This window comes from Mauremys reevesii, linkage group 7 (assembly GCF_016161935.1).
Source record: "Mauremys reevesii isolate NIE-2019 linkage group 7, ASM1616193v1, whole genome shotgun sequence".
Classification (NCBI taxonomy): domain Eukaryota; kingdom Metazoa; phylum Chordata; order Testudines; family Geoemydidae; genus Mauremys; species Mauremys reevesii.
In genome coordinates, this window is record NC_052629.1 from 1,887,877 (window position 1) to 1,908,080 (window position 20,204).

A 20,204-nucleotide genomic window follows, 5' to 3' on the forward strand; every position below is an offset into this window, starting at 1 on the left:
ACTCAGAGGCTTGCTGTGTGAAAGGGGTCACCAGTACAAAAGTCTGAGAACCCCTGGTCTAGAAGATACCATCAGAGATGCTTAATTTTGCAGTTCTCAAACTGTGGATTTGTGTCTCCAGAAGTAACATGCTTGTTAACAGCAAAAATGTTTTAAAATAAATAAATAATATATAGAGGTGAGAAATAACAGACCTCACACCTATTGTCCCTCTGCACATTTGTGTACACAGAGTCAATCCCTTACCTTCTCTAAAAGTGCAAAGTTTCAAAAAGTTCACTAAATAGAAGATTGTTGGGGGCGGAATAGATCTGGACAAGGAGAAGTAGTCTGGGGATAAATGTGAGAAGGGAGGGACAGGCAGTAGAAACAAAAGTGAAACTGTTTGAGCAGCATATTCCAGAAGTCTTGAGGTCTTTCTGAGTGAAGCCTTCATTGATTTGAGATCTACCATACCGTTCTCTCACTAGAAGAGAAAACCTATAATGGCAATAGGCCATAAAAGAGACCCAGGGTATGTCTACACTATGGGATTATTCCGATTTTACATAAACCGTTTTTTTAAAACAGATTGTATAAAGTCAAGTGCATGCGGCCACACTAAGCACATAAATTCGGCGGTATGCGTCCATGTACCGAGGCTAGCGTCGATTTCCAGAGCGTTGCATTGTGGGTAGCTATCCCATAGTTCCCGCAGTCTCCCCCGCCCATTGGAATTCTGGGTTGAGATCACAATGCATGATGGAGCAAAAACAGTGTCGCAGGTGATTCTGGGTAAATGTCATCACTCAATCCTTCCTCCATGAAAGCAACGGCAGACAATCATTTTGCGCCCTTTTTCTCTGGATTGCCCTTGCAGACACCATAGCATGGTAACCATGGAGCCTGTTTAGCCTTTTTTCACTGTCACCGTATGTGTACTGGATGCTGCTGACAGACGCGGTACTGCAGTGCTACACAGCAGCATTCATTTGCCTTTGCAAGGTAGCAGAGACAGTTACCAGCCCTATTGCACCGTCTGCTGCTTTGGAAATTGGCGATGACGGTTACCAGTCATATTGTACCATCTGCTGCTGTCATGGGTGCTCCTGGCTGGCCTCACTGAGGTCGGCCGGGGGCGCATGGACAAAAATGGAAATGACTTCCCAGGTCATTCTCTTCTTTATGTTTTGTCTAAAAATAGAGTCAGTCTTGCCTAGAATATGGGGCAAGTCTACTAGAGAACCAGAGAGCACAGACGCTCCGGGTCAGAGCCCCAGAGATCCCGCAGAAATGATGAGCTGCATGACATTCTAGGGGGTGCCCCTGCAACAACCCCACCCATTGCTTCCCTCCTTCCACACCCCTCCTGGGCTACCGTGGCAGTTATCCCCCCATTTGTATGATGAAGTAATGAAGAATGCAGGAATAAGAAACACTGACTTTTTAGTGAGATAAAATGAGGGGGAGGCAGCCTCCAGCTGCTATGATATTCCAGGCAGGACATCTCCATTACTCATTAAAGGGGGGGAAGGGGGGGAGGAGCACAGCCTCCCGCTGCTATGATAGTCCAGAATCTCCATTAGACATGAAAGGGGGGGGGGGGAGAGGAGCTCAGCCTCCAGCTGCTATGATGAGGACGGTTACCAGCCCTATTGCACCATCTGCCAGGACTGAATCTCCAGGACACAAAGCTTAAAGAAGGGAATGACCGGGAGTCATTCCCATTTTTGCCCAGGCGCCCTCGGCCAACCTCACCGAGGCCAGCCAGGAGCACTCACAGGATGATGACGAGGATGGCTATCGGTCATTTTATATCGTACCATCTGCAACCGGGGAGGGGAGGGGAGAGGATGCTACTGTTTAGCGCTGCAGCACCCCATCTACCAGCAGCATCCAGTAGACATATGGTGACATTGAAAAGAGTTGAGAAACGATTTTTTTCCCTTTTCTTTGAAGGGGGGGGGCGGTAAATTGACGACATATTCCCTGAACCACTGGCGACGAATTGCGGCCATACTAACCCTAACCCGACATGGCAATACCGATTTCGGTGCTACTCCCCTCGTCGGGGAGGAGTACAGAAATCGGTTTTAAGAGCCCTTTATATCGATATAAAGGGCTTCGTTGTGTGGACGGGTGCAGGGTTAAATCGGTTTAACTCTGCTAAATTCGGTATAAACGCGTAGTGTAGACCAGGCCCCTGTTTGGGAATATTTTAATGAAGTTCCTCTACTATGTAAAAGCAACAAAGAATCCTGTGGCACCTTATAGACTAACAGACGTTTTGCAGCAAGAGCTTTCGTGGGTGAATACCCACTTCTTCGGACGTATTCACCCACGAAAGCTCTTGCTGCAAAACGTCTGTTAGTCTATAAGGTGCCACAGGATTCTTTGCTGCTTTTACAGATCCAGACTAACACGGCTACCCCTCTGATACTCTACTATGTAAGACAGGCATGCGTGCAAAATGCAAACAGTGCAACAAAGAAATGCAAGGCCTGGTTGCCCGAATGAAATAACATCATGAGAAGTGTTCTTTCTCAGGAGGAAGCTGCTTGAAGATGATGAAAGGAACATGTCTGAACATGCAGGATCTTCAGGTTGGTAAACTTTTTTATTTCATACTTCTTTCTTAAGGACTGCCTGTCTTCCTTCTGGACTATTCTTGAATTCTCATGTTTGAGCAAAAAATATAGTTGTTACTCTATGGTACTATCATTTTAGATTAAGTTGTGAGGAAAAAATAAACAGCTGAAATAGGCAGATCTTCCTTTTACAATTTCACCTTTAAAGTAGTACTGAGTGTCAGTGAATGCAATGAGTAATACTAAATGAGCAGTGTGGTAATAATAATAATTAAATAACTGCACTGACATATTTTGTTTATGAGAATCCATCCTCAACATACAGAATTCTGAAGACTATCCACCTTCAAGATCACCATCATTTTCTATAGTTTCAGAGTTATCTGCCAATGATAGAGTTTCAGTCACATCATGTATGTCACATAGCCACAATATATCACCTGTAGCAAAAAGAAAAAAAATCTCCATCATCCAGAAACAACCTAAGTTTGTGATAAGAACCAGCATATTACAAAAAGAGGCAACTGATGAAAATATTGCCTGGTTTGTTTATGCAACAAATTCTCCTTTCCGTATGATTGAGAACCCACACTTCATTAACATGGTTCAGTCATTAAGACCAGGACGACAGTCCACCCAACAGAGCAGGGTCACAGGCAAATTCCTGGATAAAGTGTATGAAAGAGAAATTGAGCAGTGTGCAAAAGGTCTAGAGGGTGAAATTGTTAACCTGAGTCTTGATGAGTGGAGCAATGTCCACAATGATCCTGTTATATGTGCTTGTGTGACAATAGAAGAAGGGAATGTCTTCCTTACAGAAACAACTGATACATCAGGAAATGCACATGCAGCAGAATACTTACAAGAAGTAGCAGTAAAAGCTATAACAAATTGTGAAAAAAATTCAAATGTCTAGTACGCAAATGTATCCAAGATGAGAAGAAATTATTTAGAAGAGAGTGAAGAGAGTCCCAAGCTAATAGCATACGGTTGCAGTGCTCATCTGATGCACCTCCTAGTCAAAGACTTCAGTGTTCCAGAAATAAAGACTAATGTTGTTGAAATTGCAAAATACTTCCATAACAACCACTTTGCAGCTCCTGCTCTGAAAAAAAGTGGGAGGAACCAAGCTAACTCTCCCACAAGATGTGCAATGGAACTCAGTAGTGGACTGTTTTGAGCACTATATCAAGAACTGGCCTAATCTGATGACAGTTTGTGAACAAAATTGTGAAAAAATAGATGGCACTATCACAGCCAAAGTTCTCAACATTGGGCTTAAGAGAAATGTTGAACACATGCTGAGTACCCTGAAGCCTATTTCTGTAGCCTTGAACAAAATGCAGGGAAATAGCTGTTTTATTGCTGATGCTGTTGAAATTTGGAAGGAATTGAGTGAGATGTTAAAAAGAGAAATATGCAATGAGAGAGTTAAATTACAAGCATTAAAAAAACGAATGGGACAAGCACTATCTCCAGCTCATTTTCTTGAAAATATTCTCAATACTCCATAGCAGGGTCAAACCTTAACTTCTGAAGAAGAGGAGTCGGCTATGACATGGACATTCAGCAACAACCCCTCCATAATGCCAACTATAATAAACTTCAGAGCTAAGGGTGAACCATTCAAGAAACGTATGTTTGCTGATGACGTTTTAAAGAAAGTCACACCAGTGACCTGGTGGAAGTCATTTAAGCACTTGGATTCAGAGACTGTTGAAGTGATAATCTCACTTTTAACAGCAGTAGCTTCTTCTGCCAGTGTAGAAAGAATATTTTCTTCCTTTGGACAATTCATTCCAAACTGAGAAATCGTTTGGGACCTGAAAAAGCAGGAAAGCTTGTTTTTCTTTTCCAGATTATGAACAAACAGTAAAAACGAAGGTGAAGACGACTGAGTTAGCTGCAGAAACCAATATTTTAAGTTTCTCATGTTGACCTGGCTGAAATCGTCGATTTAAATTTTTTTTTAATAGTTCATTTAACTATTTTAATTAAAAACAATTTTAACAAAACAAACCTGATTTTAAAAAACTTGAATGTTTAACTAAATTCAAAAAATCATATGCTTGTTTTATTAAAATATTATAAGTCTGCTGTTGAGGAAAAAAATCCACAATACATAATGTTGTTTTAGTTAAATAAAACAATGTAAATGTCTGTCTGGTGATGTTCTCCTCCTAATACAACATGGCAAGAAAATCCTCCAAATATTAATGATTAACCTGTTGAATTGGGGATAGTTCACCTCCCAATGACTTCATAAACATCTGCTTCAATTACCTTTGGCAAATGAAATAACCAAACAATCATTCATTTTCTGATATAGCTGTAAAACTAATCTGAAAAGTTTTCAAAATAAATCACTTTAAAAATGTATAGTGTGTACCTTCTAAAAATGAAACCTACATCGACTTCTGAGTTGTGAAAAATATGTATTAAGGTTATAACAACCAACAAGAATGCACTTTTATGTAGAAATCCATGATTAAATCAAGTCTTCCTGATTAGTGATTTAAATAATAATTTAAATCTCCTTCTTTAGAGGTTTTTAAAGTCAGGCTTGACAAAGCCCTGGCTGGGATGATTTAGTTGGGGTTGGTCCTGCTTTGAGCAGGGGGTTGGACTAGAACCTCCTGAGGTCCCTTCCAACCCTGAGATTCTATGATTCTATGATGCATATAGCAAGCCACAATCTAACTCTAAATAAATAATACCAACATCATCTTACTCCCTGTGAAGTTTAGGTCACTATACAATCACATTTCATAATCTTATACTGGTATAACAGTCAAACTTCTGAAAGATTTATGTAAATATTTAATGAATTTCTATACATTATACTAGCCCTTCATGGAAGTTTTCCTGTTAAGGGTAGGGCACAACCCGAGTTTATCTTTTAAATAATTGTTTACAGTAGAAGCACACCTCTAACAAAAGCCTAGAATGGTCTCAAATAGAAAGGAAAATGCTAGAGCCTGGTGCACTACAGAAATGCTCTAAAGCACAGTCCATGAGTAAGGCTAAGTTGTTAACATGGTTATTTTTAGTAAAAGTCACGAACAGGTCACGGGCAATAAACAAAACTTCACGGCGCCTATGACTTGTCCGTGACTTTACTAACAATAACCAGGGGGCAGGGCTAGGGAGGGGGAGGAATGTAGTCCCCTTGGGAGCTGCGGGGGAACTGACAGCCCCAGCTCCAGTGGCCGCAGCAGGGGTGTAGCCACAAGGGGTACACAGCCCCCGTTCCAGAACTGGCCGCAGCTGTGGGACAGGGGTGCATGGTCCCAACTCCAGTCCCCGCTAAGCCTCAGCCACGGCAGGGGGCATATGGCCCTGGGAAGCTGCAAGGCGGGCACATGGCCCTCAGTGCAGCAGCCGGGCAGGGTGCGTGGCCCCAGCTGCAGCCCTTGGCAAAAGCCGCAGGGCTGGAACGCACGGCCCCTGCTGCAAACCCCACCAAGCCCAAGATGCTGCGGGGTGGGGAGCAGCCCCTGCCAAACCCAGAACACCATGGGGCTAGGGCGCATGGCCCAGCTGCAGCCCCCGCCAAGCCCAGGACGCTGCCAAGCCGGGATGCACAGTCCCTGCTGCAGCCCCCAGCGGAAGCTGCGGGGTTGAGGTGTGCAGCCCCGGCTACAGCCCCTGGTGGAAGCTGCGGGGCAGAGGCATTCAGCCCCGGCTGCAGGCCCTGCCAAGCCCAGGATGCTGCCAGGCAGGGAAGCAGGCTGTTACTGTCATGTAGCTCAACAAACCAAACACAAACAAACACTAAACAAAGGCCAAGACAGACAATGAGCTGCATTCTTCAGTCTGCTTGAGCTACAAGTTGACTGTGGCAAATTCTCTTTGCACAGGGGACCTCTTTCTCTCTCCTCACTATAGGGGAGCCCAGGTGCTCAGAGCTCTGCCACACCTCTCCTCCACTAGTGTGGAGGTCCAACGGTAGCTTATGGCAGTGGTGTAAGTTAGAGCAGCCCCTCTGGCAATGTTACTAGGACTTGGCAGTTCAGTATCAGAGAACTACAGGTCAGATGCAGGGAAGAACTAAGCCCTCTATCAGTAAATACATCTCAGTGGATACTTTCACGTCTATTTGGATATCCACACTCTGTCTATTTAAATCTGTTACCAAAAAAAAAAAAAGTATTGCACATACAGAGCACATTATTTTCAGTGGCTAATATTTTATTGTATTAGCCAATCGTTTTTTCAAAATTAGGAGGTGCTCATTCTTCATTGAAACCTATGTGCATGCCACATTTGAAGTTTTCAATTCAATCTTACTTATCTAAGTGCAAAGCACTTGAAAAAATACCTGTTTCCATCCCAGTATAACTCAGAAGGGGGTTAATAGGTTTCCTCCAGGCTAATTTTTTTAAATTATTTCTGGATTGAGAATGAACATGAGAAATTTAAACCCAAAAAGCAATTTTTGCCTTTAACAAAAAAGTCAAAGCCACTGAAAAGAGGAGCTTGGAATTAAACTTTATCTCAACTGTGTCTTTGGTAATGCAATAGCCAACCTTCATATCATCCTACAAGACTTCTGTATTTTATGCGATAGATCATTATATACAATTCATATTTATTCATCTTTGGTAATAGTCATAAAACAGAGGCTAAAATACGGTTATCTATTTCAAATGCCTTAAACAGATGGTTAATAGAAGGGTAGGATGTTGACTGGCGACAGCAACTTCTAATTTGGTTATTTTAAACATAGGCCCTGTATTGTCAGCCACCCAGAGCCAATGTGGAATTATTGATTTGGCAGATATTTGCACACATGGGTTATGCTGAGAAGTACATTCAAGACATGTTTAGAGGCACCTTCTGGCCTCCTGTTTCCCAGGTTGGCAGAGGATGTGGAAGTGAGTTTCCAGCCTTCCAGGGAGAACAGCATAATCTGAATACCTCTTTTACCACAGTGATTCTTCATCTCTTACTGTGCTGATCACTACATGGTTCTCAAAGCATTTAATACTGTGGATCCCTGGGAAAGTCACCACAGACCACAGTTAGAGAACCACTGCTTTAACAATGCTGACTGCAGAACAGAGACAGCACTAGAATGGATCGAATGACCACTTATTTTCCATCAAACTCCCCACTCACTCTGGCATTGAGCAAATATTGAACACGGCTCCCTCAAAACACAAAAAACCCAAAACACCCCAGTGCTCCTGCCGGGGTGGCTTTACGGCTTGTAATAGGTGTCCCTCCCAGCCCTTCAGAGAGAAGACAGTTTTCTCTTTACCCCTTTCTAAAATGAAACACATTAAAGGGGTAAAGTAACTGAAAACACTGAATGAATGTACAGCCCGTCTTTGAGACACTGGTACTGCATGCAAAGGGCCAAGTCGGAGGTGCCATTCTTTCACTAAGACCAACCTTTTCTGTAAAAGACCGCATTGAGGAACTCTTCTGCTTGCCTCTCAAACCGAATGATTTTTGCTTGCTCTTGTCTGAGTAGAGCTTCTTGCCCAGCTTCTGAAGCTGGCTCATCCAGACTGAGTAGGTGTTCCTGAAAAAAAAATAATGAAATGAAATGTTTGTAAGCTCTCCCCACACCCACATTAATAAATCACTCACAGCTATCAAGCACTCTTTAAACCAGCACCATTATAAAAAGAGGTTTTTCAACAAAAACTTTTAGTTATGCCATGACTGCCTACCCCATAGACCCATCTTGATAATTAAGGTTTAAACCTTAAGTCACATCAACAACAACAACAGCATGAAATGCAGTACGTTGGAAAGGCCAAAATATTAAATATAAACCTAGCGGGTAACTAGGTGCTTTTCCCAGTATGACAGCAGTAGCGGAAATGAGGATACCTAGGAAGGAGAAAAGGCTGAATATTTCACCTTGCATTTGGCCAAGAAATTGGCTTCAAACTCTTAATCTTCATTGAGGACTTTTAGTTCTCTATGAAATATAAGATGACAGAATACACAGAAAATAATTCTCATCCCACCCCCACATTTTGCACAGCTTCCAGGCAAACTGAGCATGGACTGAGCACTGTCCGCTGCAAGACACATAACACCAACTTTTAAATGGAGAATAACCTTCTAGATTCACAATATTGCCATTGGAATGAACAGAAGAATCACAAGCTCTTGAAATCCTTCTCACAACTCAACTGAGAGCAACTGGTTGGTTTCAAGAACATTCCAAACCAAAAAGCTTCACTACGATAGAGAGAGAGAGGGGTGTGCACACGTCACTACAATTTTTATTTAAAAAAAAAAAAAAAGAAAACTGTAGAAAACCTAAAGTCAAAAGTCCAGAAGTGTATTTGTTCGTTTATTTTTAAAAGTGCAGTTGGTATGAATTATTTGGCAAATCTTAATTCTATCAGTTGTAATATAGTATAGTCTATTAAATCTTTGCTATAAAATGGGTGGAGACCACTGGATTTTGCAAATTACCAGGTTTTCAGTTTAGCAAAGTAGGAATTAGCTAGGTTCTCCTATAAATAACAATGTTCTCTACTTTGTCTGAGTAGGTTGGCTGAGTTGGAAAGGCGTAGTCCCTTTTGTGTACATCCGTGTGCGTGGCGTGTATAAGACAGTGGGGTAGCTCTTTTTAAATGTCAGTTTTGCAGATTGTAAATTTGAGTTGATATTTGTTCATGTTATATTTTACATTGTTTGGTGCAAGGAAGGTGTTATGACAAATTAATTTTAAAAAGTGTGAAGTGCTATACAAATTAGGTGCTACTCTTTGGATTCTGGGAAGCTGCCACTGCCAAAGATTTTGGAAGACCTTTCCCAGTTATCTCCACTATATACAATGGCACTTTAAACAAAAGAGGCAGTGCAGCTTAGTGGATAGCGCACTGGAGAGGCACTCTGGAGACCTGGGTTCCAGTCCCAGGTCTGCCACTGGCTTGCTGGGTAACTTTAGGCAAATCACTTCATCTGTGTGTGCTTCAGTTTCCCACTCTGTAAAATGGGGATAAAGATACTGACTTCCTTTGTAAAGTACTTTGAGATCTACTGATGAACTGTGCTATATACAAGCTAGGTATTATTATATTTGTGTATTTCATTATTCCTTCCAAATGACTCATTTGTACATTTCATTATTTCAGGCCATTTCTCCAATTTAACAAGATTGTTTTATTTTTGAATGTTCTCATCCAATGCATTTGCTATCCCCCTATGAACATCATGTAATTCTCAAATTTCTGTAGCGTACTCGTCACTCCATCCTCCAAAACAACTGCTACAAATACATTAAACTTTTCAGTATACTTCAGTTAGAAAGATTGTTTTCTCTCCTTTTAAAAAATGTGTGTGAATCTGACTGCTTGTGAAAGCAAGACACTCAGCACAGACTAGAGCCAAGAGCAAGGGCGGCATTTCCCCTAAATAGCTCTGCTAAGGCACCTCAATCTTATTTTATTTATTGTCCCATCTAGTCCCCCAGACAGAAACAGTAAGGAACCATAGTGATGGGAGATGAGTGAGGGCTTGGAAAGGGGAAGACGGTACTGACCAACACCATAAAGCTGGACAGTGTTTGCAATTGTTTCCTCCAGGCTGCAATTTCAATTACACAACTCTAATTCTGTAACTACACCAAAACAGCACCAACTGAATCCACCCTGTGCTGCCCAGCTCCCTTCCTAACACCGTCAAAAGGAAAGATGTGAACTGAAGGAATAGAACTACTGTGTAAAGCAGTCAGGCAGTACAGGGAGCATTCAAGCTGACTGAAATCTCATATCTGTGACAGAAGTACAGAATAATTACAGCACTGTTACGGAAATTGTAACCTAGAACTTCCTAAAAGAAGCCAGATAAAGATACAGTTGAAGTAGTTTATTAGAAGGAAGAGAGTTCAAACAAACCAGTACTATTCATAATTAAACTCTGTCCTTCCACTGAAGACATACACACATGCGCCATTGAAATGGCATCCTTTAAAATTTAATTAACAATGTAATCTCCAGGGAGTTTTTACCTGAAGTAATATAATGTATATGGTTATATACCACACTGTCTGCAGCCCCCTCAAAAATATCCCACTTGGTGTTACCTATGGAGCTAAGCACACCAGCAAGGGTTGGAATAGATCCATATTTCCATGGGAAAGAAAGCCCTTCACATTGCTCACGTCATTTCTCTGGAGTGGCGTTGCCCTACCACATCCATCTCACCTCCAGAGGGATGATCTTCATGACACACAGCCATCAGGAAAGGAAGGGAGGGATAAGCGGGAAATCCCAAGGGTTCCAAAAGAGGCTCTAATGTTTAAACCCACAGTGGGCAGGGGGAGGAGGAGAACCTACTAACAGGATTATTTTTACTGCATTAACAGGAAAGTTAAAAGTATGATCAGACTGATTCCTTTGACACTGTGGGAGAGACAGCAAGAGCTACTTTTTAAGAAACACAGCAGGTACAGGGAGCCTTCCCAGCGGCCTCCCGTTATTGCACTACCAGTTATGAATTCATACCCATGTGAAGGTCAGACTAGATCAGGGGTTCTCAGGACACATTCTTTGGTGGTCTCAGAGTGCGGCCACCAACTCTTGCTGGTGGCCACTCTATCACTTGTTCCTAAAATACTTAATTAGCTTGAAGAAAAACAAATAAATATGCATATATACACATCCAAATTATTGTAATTTATTGCTAGCTAGTAAATCTGTTGTGAAAAGTGATAGTAACAAACATATAAGTATCACTTTTTGTAGCAGACTTACTCAGCCCCAACAAGCCTGGGGACAAATTAAGCCCTGGATGGGGGGGCCAGGGGAGGCAGCAGGGGGCTAGAGCCTGAAGCCCCACCACCAGAGTCTGACGCCTGCTGCTGCACAGCCGGAGCCTGGGACTGGAGCCTGAAGCCAGAGCCTGCCACCCCACCACCCCAGGACTAAAGCCCAAAGCCTGAGCCCCACTGCCCTGGGAAGGTGGAGAACCCACTGGGTGCCTGCTTCTCCAGCGTTGTGCCCCACGGGTCTCCAGAGGGTGGCAGGGCCCAACACCTGCTGGTGGCCCCAGCAACCAACACCAAGGCAAGGCATCCAAGAGCAACAGGGAGTGGGAGTGGCCACTACTTTGCCCCCACCCCCAGCCCAGGAGGCTGTGGCTGCAAGAAAAGTCCATGGTGGCCGCATTTGAGAAACGCTGGACTAGATGACCATAATGATCTCTTCTGGCCTTGGCATCTACACATTTCTGTTACTGCAGCCACTCTCGCCTTCTTCCATCTGTTTAACTCTTTTGATAAATAAAGTCTGTCTAATTCTATGATGACTGACACTCAGCTTAGCCTTGGCACATCTCTCCTCTCCATCATATTCAGAATCTTAAATCAAATCCTCCTTGAGCCTAACATGTTTGGATAATGAGGAGCCTCATGTCCCTACGTTCTTTCGAGTGTTCTTTTGCTGTATTCCCCTCCTGCGTGCGTACTTCTAAAATTTCCTTTGACCAGTGAGAGCAGAACTCCACCCAACAGTCCAAATGTGGCCTGTCCTGCATTTTTCCTACTCATTTGTTTAAAAATGCCACACAGTATAAGGGATACAGTAAGTGCAGAGCTTAATTTGTAATGGAAGAGGTGCCAGGGCTCAAACAATTTTTTACTTTCACAACAGACATGCAAGCCCAGAGATGCTGGGGCTATGAACTGCCAGGCCCAGAGATGCCGGGGCTATGAACTGCCAAGCCTGGAGGTGCCAGGATTCAGCCCTGGCACAAATTAAGCACAGAGTAAAATGACCCTAAAGAGTTAACATTTGCTGCATGTTAACATCTATACTTTAAGGTTTATCTCACTCAATGTACATGGCAGTCAAGTCCTGTGCACAACTGAAACCATGTGTTGATACTAGGAAGACAAAGCTAGCATGCTATATTCACAATACAGCAGGGACAGCCCAGCTTTCGGCTAAGGGCTCTATTAGCAATGGGACAGGAACAAGAGGACCACACCTAATTTGCACAAAATGGACCAAATTGCAGATGCTCTTGTCTTAGATTTTTGCCCTGCACCTAGCAATACCAGACCTTTCAGTACCTTTATTTTCAGTGGGACTGTTTGTCTAAATAGGCAATTCGGATTCACCCAAATCCTTCTCAAATCTGCCTATCTGCCATCTGATTCCACTTGCACAGGTGGGGCCTCCCAGCCTTGTATCAGTTCCTGACAACACAGCCAAGCTCATCCTTGATGTAAATCCATTGGCTTCAATGGAGCTACACCAAGGATGAATTTGATTCACGGAGTTTGCATTTAGTGCGTTTTTGGAACAAATTGATAAATTAAACAGTACTAAGTCACCAGGAGCAGATGGGATGCACCAAAGAGTACTAAAGCAACTCACACATGAAATTGTAGGACTACTAAATGGGATATGTAACCTATTGCTTAAATCAGCCTCGGTACCAGGTGACCGGAGGATAGCCAATGTGACACCGATTTTATAAAAAGGCTCCAGCGGCAATCCTGGCAATTACAGGTGGTAACTCTACCATCAGTACCAGGAAAACTGGTTGAAACTACAGCAAAGAACAGAATTATCAGACACATAGATGAACATGATTTGTTGGGGAAGAGTTAATACAGCTTTTGTAAAAGGGAAATCATGCCTCATAACCTATTAGAATCCTTGGGGGAGGGGGGAGGGAAATCAAAAAGCATGTGGCCAAGGGGGATCCAGTGGATAAGGTGTACTTGGACTTTCAGAAAGCCTTTCACAAGATCCCTCACCAAAGGCTCTTAAGCAAAGTAAGAGGGAAGGTACCTCTCATGGATCAGTGACTGGTTAAAAGATAGGAAACAAAGGGTAGGAATAAATGGTCTGTTTTCACAGTGGAGAGCAATAAATAGCAAGGTCCCCCAAAATCTATACTGAAGCCAGTTTCTGTTCAATGATCTGGAAAAAGGGATAAACAGTGAGAGGGCAAAATTTGCAGATGATACAAAATTACTCAAGATAGTTAAGTCCAAAGCAGACTGTGAAGAGCTACAAAGGAATCTCACAAAACCAGGTGACTGGGCAAGAAAATGGGAGATGAAAGTCAATGTTGATAAATACAAAGTAATGCAAATTGGAAAACACAATCCCAACTACACATACAAATGATGGGATCTAAATTAGCTGAAACCACTCAAGAAAGGTCTGGGAGTCACTGTGGATAGTTCTCTAAAAACATCTACTAACATGCAGCAACAGTCAAAAAAGCGAACAGAATGTTAGTAACCAGTAGCAAAGGGATAGATAATAAAAGAGAAAATATCATAATGCCCCTACAGAAATCTACAGTACACTCACACCTTGAATTCTGAGTACAGTTCTGGTCACCCCATCTCAAAAAGAAACTGGATAAGTTCATGCAGGATAGGTCCATCAATGGCTATTAGCCAGGAAGGGCAGGGATGGTGTCCCTGGCCTCTATTTGCCAGAGGCTGAGAATGGGCGACGAGGGAAGGATCACTTCACGATTACCTGTTCTGTTCATTCCCTCTGGGGCACCTGGCATTGGCCATTGTCGGCAGACAGGATACTGGGCTAGATGGACCTTTCGTCTTACCCAGTCTGGCCGCTCTTATGTTCTTAAAAAAAGATATATTAGAATTGGAAAAGGTACAGAGAAGGACAACAAAAATGAGGAGTATGGAACAGCTTCCACCTGAGGTCAGATTAAAAAGACTTGGACTGTTCAGCCTGGAAAAGAGATGACTGAAGGGCAATAGAGGTCTATAACATCTTGACTGGTGTGGAGAAAATGAATATGGAAATGTTATTTACCCCTCGACATAGCACCAAAACTAAGGGTCACCCAATGAAATTAATAAGCAGCAGTTTGAAACAAACATAAGGAAGTACTTCTTCACGCAACATACAGCTAACCTGTGGAACTCATTGCCAGGGGATATTGTGAAGGGCAAAAAAAATAACTGGGTTCAAAAAAGAATTAGATAAATTCATGGAAGATAGGGCCATCAATGACTATAAGCCAAGACAGACAGGGATGCAATCCAATGCTCAGGGTATCCCTAAACCTTTAACTGCTAGAAGCCAGGACTGGATGACAGAGGATGGATCACTCAATAATTGCCCTGTTCAGTTCACTCCCTCTGAAGCTAGATGGACCATTGATCTGACCCAGTATGGCCAGATACTGTTCTTATAATAGCAGCTAGCACAATAGTACAGCATTACTCTAACAAAGAAGATCATATTCAGAACTCACTGTGTTGGTCAGGGGGGTCTCTTAAAGGAAGACAAGGTTCCCCTCGCAAAACAGTTCTGCGGCTGTTCTCCCCCTTCTCTCCCCCCCACCCCCTGAGAGCCTTAATAAAAACCTTAATATAAAAATAAGTGGAAGGTGGCAATGTCATGCGCATTGTGGCTGACAGCAGCTAGGAGCCAGCAACATACAACAGTAAGGCACTTCCTGTCTGCACAAGCCACATTGCCTTGAGCTGTTGCACAGAAGGCTTTGTCATTTTTTTTTGAAGTGTGCTGGGAGAACCTGCTAATAGACCACATGGTATATTACATTATGTGATCACTTCCTGCAGAAAGAAGTCGGAGCCGAGAGGACCAGCTAGCCAGATTTCACTGAGGCAGTTCAGCCCTCCTGTCTACATTACAGAACCACATTTCTGCACATGGACTGAGCAGTGACCATGTGCTAGCACTTGTTGCAAGCATGGCTACAGTCTGGTTACAAAACTTGTGTGTGGACACAACTGTGCTCCTCCACATCCAGGCTGTGACTTGGTTACAAATGTGGCAAAAAAAAACTACTATGTAGATGAGCCTTTTTATTCAGAGAAAAGCAGGTCCCGGGATATGGAACAAGACTGCATGCTGGAGCTCTGCATCTCTATGCCAAAGAGGAGGGCAGTCACTGACTGCAGTGTAGATGTGCAAGCCGCAATGCTTACAACGGAGCATGTGAACCATACTTTCTTTCCTAATAGTCCTTTAAAACAAAAACAAACAAACAAACCACACAACATACACCACACACAGAGAGAAGTTACACAGAAGAGAGAAATCTTTGCCCATTAACTTGTATTAGGTTTACCAATGGAGAAAAATTTTAAGAGGGAAAGGGGAGTGTTAGGGTAATGACAGATCCTCCTCCAGTTACATAATTATATTTCTATATAACTGGGACAAGTGGGAAAAAAGCACAACCTACTAGCTTTACACATCTGCATTGTTACCTTCACTTTTTCTCTTCTCAAGCAGCAGAAAAGACAATTTTCATCAAAAGACCAATCAGAAACACCTTCGGGCTCACAGTCTGTAAATCAGAGGAATAGCAAATTACTTCATATTCATAAACCACAACTTGCTGATGCCAAAAGACAAACCAATAAATACCTGTTTCACAACATTCTTCCCTAGATTCTGCAGATGCAGATTTGGTTTCTGACATGTTTTAAATCCCAGAATATTACAAAACTATATACAGTTGATCTACGCACAATGAACCTGTTTTTTTCTAAGCAACGCCAAACACACTGCCAGCTACATAAAGATGAACGCACATTCATTAGTAATTTTAGCCAATATGAAACTAACTGTGAGCACTGCCTGGGGGGAGGGAAAAAAAGCACAAATCACCACGGTAACACACATTTTCTAGAGGCAGAGCTGAAATTGCTTCTGTGGTTAGAAATGCAGAACAAGACACAAAAATAAAGACTGAATACCTTTAAACAAACTGAGATCTTTTAATAATCCAGGTCCAAACAGCCCTTCTAGAATACTTTCAAACCCTAAAAGCAAAGAAAAGAATTGTTAGCTTTCTAGATTAAGTACGTCACTACCAGAATATTTACAATAGCAGTTCTATTCCAAGAACAGATGTGAACGTGTTTTCTCCTAGTATTCCCAAGATCTATAGGTCAATTGAAATGACTGAACTACCAAAAAAATCATAACAGAACCTAGAGTCCAGTTTCATTATGGTACTTTTACAGATAATTGGATTATAATATAAAACCATGTTAGATATAATGGAAATGATTTTGGAAAGATAATGTGAAGTTTTAGTTTCTACAATGTACCTCTCAATTCAAGGCACTTTCCCAAAATATTCATTCCTTAAGCATCAAAATTCAATTTCAAAGGATGTATATTTTCCCAGTGAAAAGTCCTTTGGCCGCTTCATCACAAATGATTTTGTTCTAAATCTCAACATTCTGAATTTCAACATAGGCTAGAGTCAATTTTCAAACTTCCCCCTTGTAACTTCTTGGGGAGGAGGAATCCTAAAAGGAAGAGAATTTCAGCAATCCTATACCACATAAGAAACAAATTCAAATAATTATATATTCAATGTCACAGGCCTACATCTTATAGATATAGTCCGATTTACCCTCATGCAAGGTTCTATGCCTCCCTTAAGTGCTAATCAATTTTAGCTCCCTCAGAAAAAGATTAACCCTCCCTCCGAAATTAGTGCCATTATGTAAAGTCAATATTAATCTAAATCCTATCTAGCAGCAGAGTCTTCAGAGGCATTAACTACCCAATATTGACCAGAAGACAAGTTAAAAGGGAGTGAATACTGAAAGGGCAAAGAGTCAAAAAGGGACACTGTCAACTCAATCCTATTTCTGTATGAAAATGTTTTGCCCACTGCTGCCAGAAGTGACACCTGAGATTATAACAGGAAAAAACAAAAAACAAAGAAAAAATATTTATCTAAGTATGGTTACTCTGTGCATTTGATAGCACTTCCTGTACAGGCAGTTCATCAGTTTCTCCTGTCTTCTCAGTTTCTCCTGTGGGTCTTTCAAACACAGCAATAGAAGAGAGAGAGAAAGAATCATTTTTGCTACAGAGGAGAAAATGTGATTGTAAAACCAAAGAAACTGGCAGGTGGTTTCAGGCTTGAAACTACTTTCAGTTTTGTTTTTAAAATGGCTAGAATTCAAGTTGATGGTATCCCTTTAAAGAAACCAAGCTTAACGTTGGAAAATAGCAGAGTTATTTTGGAAGGCAGCACTGTTCCCTGTGCGTACAGAATCCTGACCTGATGTCACATGTCTTATCCTTTGGACAGCATGGTCGGTGTGTCAGTGGAGACCACCAACAGCACTACTCCCCTATTTGATGCTAGCTACAGTTCTTGTGCAACAACATTAGACATCAGATCTAAGACCCTGGAAGCACTTCTAGCATTTAATGCCATTTAGATGCTAAAAGCACTGCCAAGGCGTGATCTCAATGGCGGTAGTACATCTAGCATGAACACGGGGACTGATGCTAATATTTACTGCTACAGTGCTGGGGAGGAAAGCCAAAGTGAAAAAATGGCAACCGTGAAGAGGAAGAGGGAAGAGATGAGAGAACATAAGAGGAAGGATTATTTAAAAAAAAAAAAAAAGCAGAGGAGATAAAGAAAAAAGATCCCATCAAACAGCACTTTGTCAGGCAGACAAGCAGCACTGCCTCCAAAAAGGCCAATTCAGGCTTCAGGAAGTGGCAGGAACAATGGGGAAGGGCCAACCCAACTTATCTAAGAGAAGAAAAATGGAAGAATCAGGGTATTGACCCTTATGTTCCAAATTTTGACCCCTTTACTATTATTCATGGGACAATGACCCATAACAATTCACTTCTGAAATAAATCCTAAAATAATACGGCCAATCAACCTCACATCTTTTAACTTTTTTGTTGTTTAAAAAAAAAAAAATCAATGGAGCACAGAGATTTAACTCAAACTCACCATTCTTAAAATAGTAACTCACGATGACTCATGCCCCAGTTTGTCATGCATGCAACAGCATATTGAAATCACTGCCGAGTTTTACAGCCTGGATATCGTACAATCGTAGTTCGCTAGCCCACTGTTCTTACTGATGTTAATGCCACTCAGTTTTTATTAATATTAAATATTGGATTTAGCAGTTGCATAGCAACGGCAGAACATCTTATGTGCAATGCTTGACATTAAAAATGGCAAATAAGGGAAGAATGAATGTATTCAAAAATTATACTAAGGACCTGGCAGAAGAGCCCTGTAGCCCAACAACAAAACAATAAAAAATGTAGAGTGCAACATAGCAAAGGTGGAATAAGACTTGCCATGTTATGTTCAATCACTCAGGACTTCAAAAAAGCATTTGTGCAGAATGAATCATGCATAATACACTAAAAACAAAATTTTGAAAAAGGAACTGCCTACTTTTTATAGTATTTTTTCTCTCCATTGTCACTGCTCTTAGAAGCTTGAAAAGAACATTTCTTTTCCCACCGATTTTGTCCTTTTCCATTTGGAAGATGATTTTTTCCCTGCATTTCAAATGGAATAAAAATTAACATGGCTGCCTTTGTTAAATTCCTTGTGTGTATACTTTCATCATCTACCTCAGTATTTGATAGTTCACAGCAGCTAAAGAGCAGGGCCAGTGGAAAAATCACAGAAGTCACAGACAATGAGAGGAGAGGGAGGGGAACGAAGATCACATGATTTTGGAGGGTTCTGCAGTTTTTAACATTTTCCACAGAATCTAAGCTTCTGTACTGTTTAAAGCTTTGTCTATTGTTTAAAATGACCTGCAGAGAGAAGATAGGGAAAAACAAACAGAATTTGTCTTTTTATTCTTTACAATGTATTAATAATGCTCAAAGAAGTGCTGGGGGGGGTTTAGGGGGTTAGGAGGATTTTTTTTGCTTGCACATTAGAAGTTGGACCTTGTTCACTCTAGAAGGCTCTATGATGTCTGGAGAATTAGTCAAAAACCACAACCACTGACAGGGGAATGTATTTCTATATTCAGACTATTAAATAGTTTTCAATATTGTTAACACCCATTTCCCTCAATACCTAAAAAATGGTACTTTAGGTGCAAGAGTTAACAACATGTCCTCCAAGAAGTCCCTAGCAAAACCTGGGGAGAGGAGACTTCACATTGACCTTCCTGATGTTTGTTTGTGAGGTTAAAAACCCACACACATATGCATGTCAGGCCTTCTTTGTCAATCATAAAGAAACTATAGGTAAAAATCCCAATTAAAACAAAACCAAACACAAACTTTTGTAGGTCATCCCTGAGACCCTACCCAACATACACCTACAAGCTGCTGCCCCATTACCCCAGCCTTGGAAAAGAGTGTGAATTCTCTTCTCCACAACTATGTTCACCTTCATGAAGTGCTGGCTTCAAAATCTGGATGTGCCATTTACCCGCTAACAGTAGCGGGCTCAATAAAGCAGGTTGATTATCCAGGTTTTCATACCATGTTCACATAGTACCAGAGTGCCTTTGCAACTGTAAAAAGAGAATGGACACTTTGTCTTCCCCCCTCAACATATGAGCTGGCAAAGAGGTATTGTGGAGCAATGATGCTACAAACAGTTTTCCTGGCCCATATTCAACAAAATGGTGGCTCAATACTTCAAGCTTTGCAAAAGATCTAATTAGGATGTAAGCACCTCAGGTCTTCTTTGAGACCCAATAGCTAACAACATTTGCAGTGCTTAACCAATAATAGGGCTGTTTAAAATATTCATGATGAAAAAAAATATTAGTGAGGCCGGTAAAGGGGGAAAGCCTCACCAAACTCAGGAAGTGCATACTGGTTTGGCTGTGGCCATTTCTCCTCTCCTACTCCTGCTTCCCCAAGGTTGGTCAC

The 20,204-nt window shown here is 41.7% G+C and overlaps 1 protein-coding gene across 1 annotated transcript in view; it reads right to left on the reverse strand.

Moving 5' to 3' along the window:
• LOC120369016 (ligand-dependent corepressor) overlaps positions 1 to 20,204 on the reverse strand; it is a 113,644-nt gene that overhangs the window by 21,445 nt on the left and 71,995 nt on the right. The window contains exons 2-5 of the mRNA XM_039481889.1: positions 18,754 to 18,860; positions 16,270 to 16,335; positions 15,778 to 15,857; positions 7,965 to 8,097 (exon numbers count right to left, since the gene is read on the reverse strand). Of these exons, the coding sequence (XP_039337823.1) occupies positions 7,965 to 8,097; positions 15,778 to 15,857; positions 16,270 to 16,335; positions 18,754 to 18,860 (386 nt within the window). The remainder of the gene's footprint in view (positions 1 to 7,964; positions 8,098 to 15,777; positions 15,858 to 16,269; positions 16,336 to 18,753; positions 18,861 to 20,204) is intronic.